Source organism: Ammodytes marinus (genome assembly GCF_949987685.1).
Source record: "Ammodytes marinus genome assembly, chromosome: 2".
In the NCBI taxonomy this organism is placed as follows: Eukaryota; Metazoa; Chordata; class Actinopteri; order Uranoscopiformes; family Ammodytidae; genus Ammodytes; species Ammodytes marinus.
The window spans coordinates 33,745,701-33,757,606 of record NC_137231.1 but is presented as its reverse complement, the minus strand read 5'-3'; the positions used below and the strand labels follow the sequence as shown (position 1 = coordinate 33,757,606).

Below are 11,906 nucleotides of genomic sequence, written 5' to 3'. Positions count from 1 at the left end.
TTTGTGTTAATTCCTCTTGACTTTTATTCTTTTACCTATCGTAAATACACTGCAGTCTTTCTTGTGAGGGCAGGTTCAATAAAGTAAGTGCACAAGCCTTATCGCAGTGTCAGGTTGCATTAAGATGAAATAAATGGTAAATGGACTCCACATAAATTGCGCTTTTCCCCTGATTTTCTCAGACTCAAAGTGCTTTACATAGTTTGTCTCATTCACCCAATCACACACACATTCATACACCGATAGCAGCAGCAGCTACCACGCAGCGTGCAAGCTAACTATTGGGAGCAATTTGGGGTTCAGTGTTTTGCCCAGGGACACTTGGACATGTGGCAGAAGGCATGGGATCCAACCACCAACCCTGTAACCATTTGGACGACCAAGCCAAGTAGGCAAGGCAAGGCAAGTCTATTTCTATAGCACAATTCAGACACAAAGCCATTCAAAGTGCTTTACAGGGGCATCAAATATATCAAGATTAAAATACACCTAGCATAGAATAGACATTAGAAAAGCGAATACAAAAAAATTAATAGGAATTAAAATAAAAATTATAGGGGAAGGTGGGGTGATTTGTGCATTTTGGAAGTTGCAAAACCCCTTGTTTCTAGAAAACCGTGGAAGAAATTGGAAATGTGACCACATATTTAAGAAGAGCCATCCATTTGACTCATCCTGTAAAGAAGGGAGACACAAGGAATAAGATATAAGCACATTTAAGCTCAAAAAACTGTGTTTTGCCTTTCAAAGTAAAATTTCCATGATCAAGGTTTTTTGATTATTGTGTCTGAACAATTATAGACACGTTTGAAAACATTTGACACATGTTTTAGTGCTTTGGTATGCTACACTTTGAGTCTATATAGTTAGCACAATGTCAACCCTAAATTGCTGCATCATGCCTATTATCCAAAATTCTGGGGATGGGGTGATTTGTGCGCAAGGGCCTGGGTGAGTTATAAGTAAGTAAGTAAGTAAAATGTATTTATAAAAGCACATTTATGACAGTTTGCACTGTCCAAAGTGCTGTACATAGTGCATTCAGTAGGTAAACAATGAAGGTAAAATAACAATAACCAAAATAAAAGACGTAAAGCCCATACATCCACATAAACACAGATAGTAGTGCAGAGGTAAGTAAGTAGTGCAGAGGTTAATGGGGAGGAAACACCAGGGTGTACATATGGGTTTTGAGCCTTGATTTAAAGGCAGAAATGTAGGGGGAATCACATTTGTCAGGTGGCAGTTGTTTCCACAAGCACGGAGCAACTAGTGCAAAGTACATTTCTGAGAGTTGTGCCAGTGGCATGGCTGTATACGCTGGTCACCAAAAGAAAGTGATAGTCTACAGTAGCTCAGGAGAGAGTGACATCTCAATTCCACTTAACGACACCACTGATGAGAGTTCAGATGGCCAGAAAGATGATGATGGTGACTTTGTCATTGTGACACAATGACGCACAAATCACCCCACTACGTGGGGTGATTTGTGCGACAAGACAACTTTTTTTCCGAAAGCTATATTTCTTAAACAGTTTATTCCAGATCCAAAGTTTTTATTGCCAGGGATGCACAACATCCTGAAATATATGTACATATTTGAGTTGGAGACATAACTGTCAAGGCCTCACTTTAAAATCACTTTGAGTAAAAAGTTGCACAAATCACCCCACCTTCCCCTATATAGGCCTACGGCTCTGGAAAAAATACCATTCCAAATGTTCAGTGTCTCTTGTTTTACTATTTTTAGGCATATGTTTGAGTAGAATGAACATTTTGGTTTTATGAAATAAACTAAAGACGACATTTCTACCAAATTCACAATAAGAATACTGTCATTAAGAGCATTTTCAATAAGTAATGTAGAGACGAAGATTGAAGAACAATCCAGACTGGTCTCTTAATTGTTTCTGTGGCAATATAATGGGTAAGTGTGAAGTGAATTTATAAATTATACATAGGGGAGAGTGGCCTAAGTTGTGCCAGTGGGGAAGTTGTGCCACCCCTTGTTTCTAGAAAACCGTGGAATAAATTGAAAATGTGACCACATATTTAAGAAGAGCCATCCATTTGACTCATCCTGTAAAGACGAGAGAAACATGGAATAACATAAAAGCACATTCAAGCTTAAAAAAAAATGTTTTTGCCTTTCAAAGTAACATTTCCATGATCAAGTTTTTTCGATGATTGTGTCCGAACAATTATAGACAAGTTTGAAAACATTTGACACATGTTTTAGTGCTTTATTATGCTACACTTTGAGTCTATACAGTTAGCACGATGTCAGCCCTAAACTGCTGCATCATGCTTATTATCCAAAATTCTGGGGATGGGGTGATTTGTGCCAAAGCGCCTATGTGAGTTATAAGTAAGTAAGTAAGTAAAATGTATTTATAAAAGCACATTTATGACAGTTTGCACTGTCCAAAGTGCTGTACATAGTGCATTCAGTAGGTAAACAATGAAGGTAAATAACAATAACAAAAATAAAAGACATAAAGCCCATACATCCACAAATATAAACAAAGATAGTAGTGCAGAGGTAAGATAGTTAATGGGGAGGAAAAACCAGGGTGTACAGATGGGTTTTTAGCCTTGATTTAAAGGCAGAAATGGAGGGGGAATCACATTTGTCAGGTGGCAGTCACAAGCACAGAGCAACTAGTGCAAAGTACATTTCTGAGAGTTGTGCCAGTGACATGGCTGTATACGCTGGTCACCAAAAAGAAAGTGATTGTCTACAGTAGCTCAGAAGAGACTGACATCTCCATTTCACTTAACGACACCACTGATGAGAGTTCAGATGGCCAGAAAGATGATGATGGTGACTTTGTCATTGTGAGCTTTGCAGGCAAACCACCTAGATCTACTAGGCCTTGTTTAAGAAAATTGACCTTCAATCTTTGTAAAATATTTACTTTATTTACTTTAAATAAACCTTAAATAAGTAATTGTCTTATGGATTTGTCTTGCATTACAGTTTATGAGATATATATCAATGGCACAATTTACCCCATAGTATTCTCTCTTGTGGCACAACTTACACCACACCGGGGGCAAGTTGTGCCACAAGAAAACTTTTTTTCCTAAAGCTATATTTCTTAAACAGTTTATTCCAGATCCAACGTTTTTATTGCCAGGGATGCACAACATCCTGAAATGTATGTACATATTTGAGTTGGAGACATAACTGTCAAGGCCTCACTTTAAAATCACTTTGAGTAAAAAGTGGCACAACTTAGGCCACTCTCCCCTACAGCTCCGGAAAAAAATTAAGAGACCAGTCTGGATTTTTCTTCAATCTTCATCTCTACATTACTTAATGGGAATGGTTAAATTACAACATTTTTATTGTGAATTTGGTAGAAATGTTGTCAGTAGTTTATATTATAAAACCAAAATGTTCATTCTACTCAAACATATGTCTATAAATAGTCACAACGAGAGACACTGAACATTTGGAGTGGTCTCTTAATTTTCTCCGGAGCTGTATAATAGGTGAGTGTGAAGTGAATTTATAAATTATACATACCTGTACAGCTCCGGAAAAAAGAGAGGAGAGAGAGAGGGAGAGGGAGAGTGGGGGAGGGAGAGAGACGGAGAGAGAGGGAGAGAGAGAGAAGGAGAGAGAGGGAGAGAGAGACAGAAGGAGAGAGAGAGAGAGATGGAGGGAGAGAGAGAGGCAGAAGGAGAGAGAGGGATATTGAGAGAAAGAGAGAGAGTGTTTTGTACCTGCTGCTGCCCCCTAGAGGACAGGTTCCCCACAGACACGGCCAGAGTCAGGAAGAGGACGACGCCCGTCTCCACAAACTGTTCCCACGACAACACCCTCATCCTGGAGAGAGAGAGAGAGGGGGGGAGAGAGAGGGATAGAGAGAGAGAGAGAGAGAGAGAGAGAGAGAGAGAGGTGAGGGAGCGAGGGAGAAAGTGGGGGGGAGGAGAGGGAGGGGGAAGAGAGGGTGGGGGGAGAGAGAACGAGGGAGGGAGCAAGAGGGGGGAGGTAGAGAGAGAGAGAGGGAGAGAAAGAGGGAGGAAGGGAGAGAGAGAGAGAGAGAGAGGGGGGGGAGAGAGAGCGAGAGAGGGGGCAAGTTAAATATGTGACTAAAACAGTAAAAAATTAAAAGTTGAGAGTTGTTTTTTTTCTGCTGAGCACAGATAATGGCACATTTGGCACAGTAAACTCGGGATCCACTCTCACAATCAGCTGTGCTGCCCATTCAACAGATGCAAAATCATTGCAAATGTCACCAAAACACAGAGCAGCCAACGTTGTGATTAATGGAGAGAATTCAGGCCAGAATGTGTCTGTGTTTCTAGGTGGAATCTCCCAGCGATGCGTCTTTAACAGAGGCTGAAGAGAATGAAGGGAAATATCAGGACCACTAATACGTTCTCGTGGCATTAAACAAAGCCCCTGAATTTTGGATGAGAGCACATTGCCGAGACTTGTGGGTGTTTCTTCAAATTGAGTCTTCTCAGCTTCCAAACCCACAGAAGGTCCCGAAGTTAGATTTTTTTTTTTACGCGGCATGAGAACACATTTGCGGTTGTAATATTTCCTTTCTGACTCCCAAGTGAAATCCTTCGCCTGAGCCTCCAAGAACATCAAATACATCAGTGGTTATTTGATGTGTGTGTGTGTGTGTGTGTATGGGGGTGGGGCTATGGCTGTGTATTAACAGATTTTTTTCAGAGCCAACACAGTACAGACAGGTAGCGGATTGCAAGCAGATATAGTTGAGTGATTTTGACAACAAGCGTTCTTCAGAATCACTGACTCAAGCTTAGTTTATCAACATCAACCATGCGATACTTCATGAAATATTTCAACATGTAGGGAATATGCTTTCACATACAGTAGAGTATATAGTTTCTGTCAGAGTTGAGAAGATATTTTTAAGAGTGGACTTTTTTAATTTCTTTTATGCAAGCAAGGACATTTTACTATAACTTTCTCATCTCTGTCCAAAGTGGAAATTGATATACACCTACTACCATCACCTGAACACCATAGTTTTTCTGGTTTGGTTTCCATCACCGGTGTGATTGATGCTTTGAGCAGTTTGCCCTAACCCACAGACACAGACCCACACACGCACGCACACGAACACACACACACACACACACACACACACACACACACACACACACACACACACACACACACACACACACACACAGAGTCCAACAGTGTTTTAAAATGCCCTTATATAAACAGAGCAAAGTGTTTATAAAGCTCCCTCTTGCCTGACTCACAGTATTTTGCCTTAATTGCATTAGAGTTGCATCTTGTATAAAGCGCTCGTAGTGGAAAGATGTTCTGGATTACAGCATCAGATGTAACCCAGTATTGTGTGCTTGTCCGCTTTCCAAAGAACGTCAGCGAAACAACTGCTGCATGGCTAGCAGCGGACAACTAGACATGCAAAAGAGCATTTATTTTTTTCCTCTCTTTTTCTCAGACAATGCTCACGCTCACGCCAGAACCCAGCTTACTACAGGCTGCAGGTAGTTTGAATGTACTGGCAGTGTGTGGCGGGCGGGCGGGCACACACATCAACACACACACACACACACACACACACACACAGAGCGCTGGCATGTGTAGGGTGACACAGACAGGCTGTTGAGAGGCCACAGGTGTTGGAGACAGGGAGAAAGGGGCCCGAGTTAGAAGTTAGAGTTAAAACAAGCCCCAATGTGCTGGAAGGGACCAAGGTAAGTTTCCTAGGACTTCAACATAGGTAGGCCTTTGTTTGGCTGCTCAGACTATAAGGAAACGTAGATGTCTGCATGTAAAGACAGACTTGAACTGGCGCACACAGGAGGAGGAGGAAGCTCGGAGGGCTCAGGTACCCTCTTTTTCCTGTGGAGGGAAGTCTTACACACACGGTTAATCACTCAATGAGGCCTTTGACTTAAAGGAACACTGAACCCAAAACGCTATGTTTAGAGTATAAAACACTTATATCACACAGACGGCAGAACGGCAGCTCTGGAGAATGTGTATACGCTGGATTTTACAAGATTTTGATTGAGAAAAACAAAGAAATTCAATTTGAAATTTCGCAAACCAGATTTTCTCTAGTCAACTTTATATCATCAGTATGTGCCAAAAACGTAGCTTACCTTTCTCACCTTCACTAGCTTTTCACCTTTATCTTTTACCTTAACTAAATATCATATTTTTTCAATCAGGAAAGAAAGATGTAATGACTTATTGAATTAGCATTTGTGTCTAATAGTTGAGGCCATAATCTATAAACTAAACTGACCGCGAGATGAGTTGCAACAGGTATTTTGTGGCTCCAAATGTAAACACCTAACCGTAATAACAAACAGAAGCTGTTTATTTTGTTATGATTAAATATCTAATAAATCTATTAAATATTAATAATATTTGGAGCCAAAACTAAACGGGAAACACTTGTGGTTTGACTGTCTGAATCAGCATGAGTAGCTGAATGAATTCTGGACACGGTGTGCTACACATCCGCACACATACTGTATATACAATATTACACACACACACACACACACACACACACACACACACACACACACACACACACACACACACACACACACACACACACACACAGACGGAGCTTCTAGGAAAGGGTTTATAGTACATCCCGTGTCCTAAGGTCCAGTTAGGCAGCCTTGTTAAAATAAGCAAACAGCTCGTCTCGCCCTGTTTGCAGTCTGGCTTTCTCTGGCACTAAATATTGGTGACAGGTGTCTTAAAGCAGGCGCAGCCGCACCTGGACTTCATTATCCAACCAGACACAGCTGGAGGCCCGCCAGCTGCCCAACACACACACACACACACACACACACACACACACATAGAGCAGACGGACACTCAGTCAGACACAGCAGCACATGTGTATACACTCAACCAGTGGCGTGACCGAACACACACACACACACACACACACACACACACACACACACATAGAGCAGACGGACACTCAGTCAGACACAGCAGCACATGTGTATACACTCAACCAGTGGCGTGACCGAACACACACACACACACACACACACACACCCGTTGCCCACCACACACACTTATTCTCGAGCTTTAGCCATGTGCACATACAGGTATGCAAATGCCCTAGCATGAATGTACACACTCAGGACTACAGGACTACTACATGGCTGCCTGGACCCACGATCAAGTTCTTTGGATCACGACCCAGCCTTCATGACCATCGGTGAGAGTAGGATTGCCTTCAGGCTCAGCTCTCTTCTGGGCACAACGGTGCGGTAAAGCTTGTGCACCCACTGCTCTCATTCTCCGGCCATTCTCACGCTCCATTGTCCGCTCACCCGCAAACAAGACCCGAGGTACTTGAACTCCTTCACTTGGTGTAAGGACTCATTCCCTACCTGGAGTAGACATCAGTTTCCTACTGAGAACCATGTATTGATGCTGATCCTCATCCCAGCCACTTCACACTCGGCTGAGAACTGATCAAGTGAGAGCTAGACCAACATGTCTTAACTCATTTGTCACTTTGCCAAAATTTCCTGAAATGTTTTAATAAACTCTCTTCCTCAATTTCCAAACCAAAAATCAACCTCGTCAATCTGAAGCTCCTCGTCCTCTCATTACCCCTCGTTATCTGGCACCTGATGGTTTTTTAAAAGCCTCTTCAACTCCACTCACTCTCTCTCTCTGTGCAGTCAGGACCAACAGCTTTGCTATCAGACATTTTGTTTCATTAGTTAAATTTTGTTGCAATAAACTAAGTTTTGGTATATCCTAATAATTTTTGCACTACTTTACGTTGCTTCCTTGGAGGCAGGGTTGTAACATATTGGGGGCTCGTCCGGGATAAATGACATCCGGAGGAGTATTGTTGTATGTATTTTCCCCTTGATTGTGTAACCTTGTATGCTTTAGTGAACAATAGAATAATAGAACAAAATGACTAAATAAGCCCATGCACCCAATTTTTGCTTATTTCCATCTCATGCTCTCTGTGGCTCACACACACACACACACACACACACACACACACACACACACACACACACACACACACACACACACACACACACACACACACACACACACACACACACACACACACACACACACACACACACACACACACACACACACACACACACACACACACACACACACACACACACACACACACACACACACACAGGGTCTTCCTCCTTCCCTCAGACAGCCGGGCAGAGTAAACACAGTCCCCTCATCGTACCTCTCTCACCCTGGTGCCTTCCCCACCCTGCCGGCCCCCTGAGGCCCCGTGCCTCGCCGGACTGTTTTCGTAGCCCTGGCAGAATGAGCCGGCAGACAGACAGACAGACGGACAGACTGACACAAAGACAGACAGAGAGACAGATACACAGACAGACAGCAGTATAGTCTGTCCCCTGGGAGGCTGAAGCAGTCAGACCGATACATCAAACCAATACTGGACGTTTACTATCTAACGCTGGATATCAGCCAAGAACGGTTATCCACCTGTCGTATGAAAATCTTACAATTTTACAGGTTTAGATCAAGACGCTGAAATGATGAGTCCTTAAACAGCCGAAACACAGCAGTATATAGATGCTCTGTAAGGGCCTTTCTCTTCCTCATCCATCTACTTGTGTCTTGACATTTTAGCTGTAGAAACAGTTGCAGTCGGCTGCGTGGGGCAACTACTCCCGTCTCACAATGGCCAGACAAATCACACCACCTAATACTTTTTCCTTTACCTATTTCGCCTAGCTGTCTGGTTGACTCTCAGGGCAACATGGCGGTCGGTCAACTGGGAAAAAGTCCCGATGCTCCCGGCGTTTTCCTGATAGTGAAGAAAGATATAATGATAGGAAATGTTCTATGCAGCTTTAACCCGCATCGTTCCGACCGGGTTCCTGTCTGACTCCAGAGATAAACGTGTTGTCATATCTCACAGGTGCTTTAGTCTATTATTCAAGTTTTTTCACGACTCTGTCAATAAATTTGCTCCTAATGACTTCCAATTCATATTTTTCGTGTGTGTTCAAGGGTCCACTCCTTTAAATGCTTTTTTTTCAGGGGTGTAACTGTACAGAAAAGTCACAATTCGGTACCTCGGTTTTGAAATCACGTTCTGGTTCATTACGGCACGGTTGTCAGTTAAGAGTAAAAATGCAAAAAAAAAGTGTGCTGCATTAACTACAATTGCAGCTTATAGGTATTTTTAAGTATACGGTACGTGTGTTGTTACACCCAGACTTTTTTTGTAATCACGCAGACATTTTAGGTTTTTAGTTCTAATGTGAGTTGTATTTGGGATAGAAGTATAATTTTGTTGGTTAGACTTGTAAAAAAAAACACTACATGTCATTTAAAATATTTGTGACATGAATATGTGCTATGTCATACTGAAGTGGTATGTCATTGTGCTGATTAGTGTTGCTGTCTGCCTTCCTAATCCCATATGGGTCAAACTCTGGGCGGAGTGTGTGGAGCTGGTTGTGGATGTCTGCCTGTCAGCGGGCAGACTCATCCCTTCTGCCTCTCCGCTCCACTAGCCAAAACTCTCTCTTCCTCTTTCTGAGCAGCGGTCCCTTCTCAAGTACACATACAAAGTGGAAAATGGATCGGGGCTCTCCTCGAGTAAACACAGAGAGAGACCCAAGAGAGCCAATAGACAGACAGATAGACGGACGGACAGACAGACCCTTGACACAGACAGACAGACGGAAAGACAGACAGGCGGACAGACAGACATATAGATAGACAGACAGAAGGACAGACAGACAGACAGACAGACAGACAGACAGACAAGGAGACAGTGAGACAGGCAGACATACAGACAGGGAGACAGACAGGGAGAGAGTCAGGGTGATGGATATGAGAGTAAGACGAGTAAGAAAGGAAGTCTGAAGTTGAGTGGAGGTCAGCTGAGTTTAGCCGCCCGCGGGGCAAACAGAAGCCATGCTAGACGGCTCACACTTGAACTCTGACCCATTTATTGACTCTCTCTTCAGGGCTGGATTTCCCAAGAAAACAAGCAAGCTCAGTTCATCCGTATTACATTCACTCGTTATGAAGCAGAAAAAAATACACTTTTTGGTCTTTTTTGAAATTGTCTTCAACTTTTTGACCTGGATACGATGCATGCAACAATCTAAACACATGTTTATAAATTCTTAATAAGTAAACTTTAAGTTGAACGCCTGACATGAAACTGACATCTTGGGCATTAGTAACTGTTGCTGCATTTAAAATGCAATGCACGTATCCACCTCATTTACACCAGTGAGAGCAGACTAAATATTCTTACATCCTTTAAAATAATCTTTATAACCTTCCTGAAGGCAGTTGTTGCAGGACTGTTGCACCTCGCTGCATCAGTTTAAGCTTGGTGTGTAGTCCTTTAAATATTGTCTTGTGTAAAAACAGTTTTAGACCCTAACAGCTGAGTGACATCTTTTTTGATGGAGGAAAATGAGTCTGTTCTACAAACTAATCATGTAAAGTGACTCCTAACTTTAATATTTAGCCAAAATGTGCTTTGTTGTTCGCCCCAGAAGTGATTTTGTGCAACTAAATGACACTTTTTCACCATTACTAAGAGCACATTTCCTAAGTTCTGAAAGCGAAACTCCAAAGGAAAAAAAACATGGGAAGATTTTATCCTGTAACTCTGCAACCGTTTAGAGCCACAGAGCCCAGAATGCACAGTCTGACAAGTAGCACTGGCACCGGTGTTAGCCTCTACCTCACCAGTTTAAACGCACGCACGCACGCACACACACACACACACACACACACACACACACACACACACTCCCAACAGCTGACAAGTTTCCAGACAGACTCTGGCCTCTCCAGGCATACACACACACACACACACACACACACACACACACACACACACACTGGGAGAGTCAGCATTATTTTGTGGATTTGTTTTGGTCTGGTGCAAAAGACAAGTCTCATTGGCTCTACTGTACCTCGTAAACACACACAAACACACATACACACATAATGATGCAAACTACACCAGCACATGCAGACAGCCAACACACACACACACACACACACCCACACACACACACACACACACACACACATGAACACACTACAACACACTGAATCACAAAACACAAAATGAGGTATACAAACACAACTTTCAGAAACTTTTCCACAATATACATACACTGGAATACAGCATGCACACACACACACACACACACACACACACACACACACACACACACACACACACACACACACACACACACACACACACACACACACACACAGAGGAGGTTTCAAATATTTACCCACTCACCTCGCCTGCAGCAGTCCAAGGGCGTCTCGGTCTGTGTTGAGGATGCCGCTCACTGTGTGTGTTTGTGTGTATGTGAGTGTGTGTGTATGTGACTTAGTGTGTGTATGTGAATGCGTGTATGTGTATATGTGTGTGTGTGTGTTAGCGTGCCAGCTGCAGCGGTGGTGTGGTGTGTGGTGTGATGCTGCTGTCGCGGTGGAGTGAAGACGGAGAGACAGACAGAGTGAGAGAAGAAAGAGGGTAAGGGAAGGAGGGAGGGAGAGAGGGAGGTAAGGTGTGCACCATCCTCCTCCTCCTCCTGGGAGGATCAGGAGAAACAACCCTGGCAGGCTGCTCACACTTTAGAGTTTATTAGCATCACAAGTCTGTTACCCAGAACCTTACACCTCCGTACTGTCTGTCTTCATCTCTCCTTATCAATCTGTAGTTATAGGGATGGTGAGTGTCAGACAGACAGACAGACAGACAGACAGACAGACAGACAGAGAGGAACTCCTTATTTCCCACAGTGCTCTCCTCCCCTGGGTCCTCTGTCTCCAGGAAGAAACTCTTATTAATTTTTGTTCTTAGGTTGCACTGATGTGTTTT

The 11,906-nt window shown here is 43.0% G+C and overlaps 1 protein-coding gene across 1 annotated transcript in view; it reads right to left on the bottom strand.

Moving 5' to 3' along the window:
- Positions 1 to 11,387, bottom strand: part of ttc16 (tetratricopeptide repeat domain 16) — a 36,432-nt gene extending 25,045 nt beyond the window's left edge. Inside the window, exons 1-2 of the mRNA XM_080050946.1 lie at positions 11,319 to 11,387; positions 3,733 to 3,835 (exon numbers count right to left, since the gene is read on the bottom strand). Coding sequence (XP_079907072.1) covers positions 3,733 to 3,834 — 102 coding nt within the window. The 5' untranslated portion in view covers position 3,835; positions 11,319 to 11,387. The remainder of the gene's footprint in view (positions 1 to 3,732; positions 3,836 to 11,318) is intronic.
- Between the last annotated feature and the right edge of the window lie 519 nt (positions 11,388 to 11,906).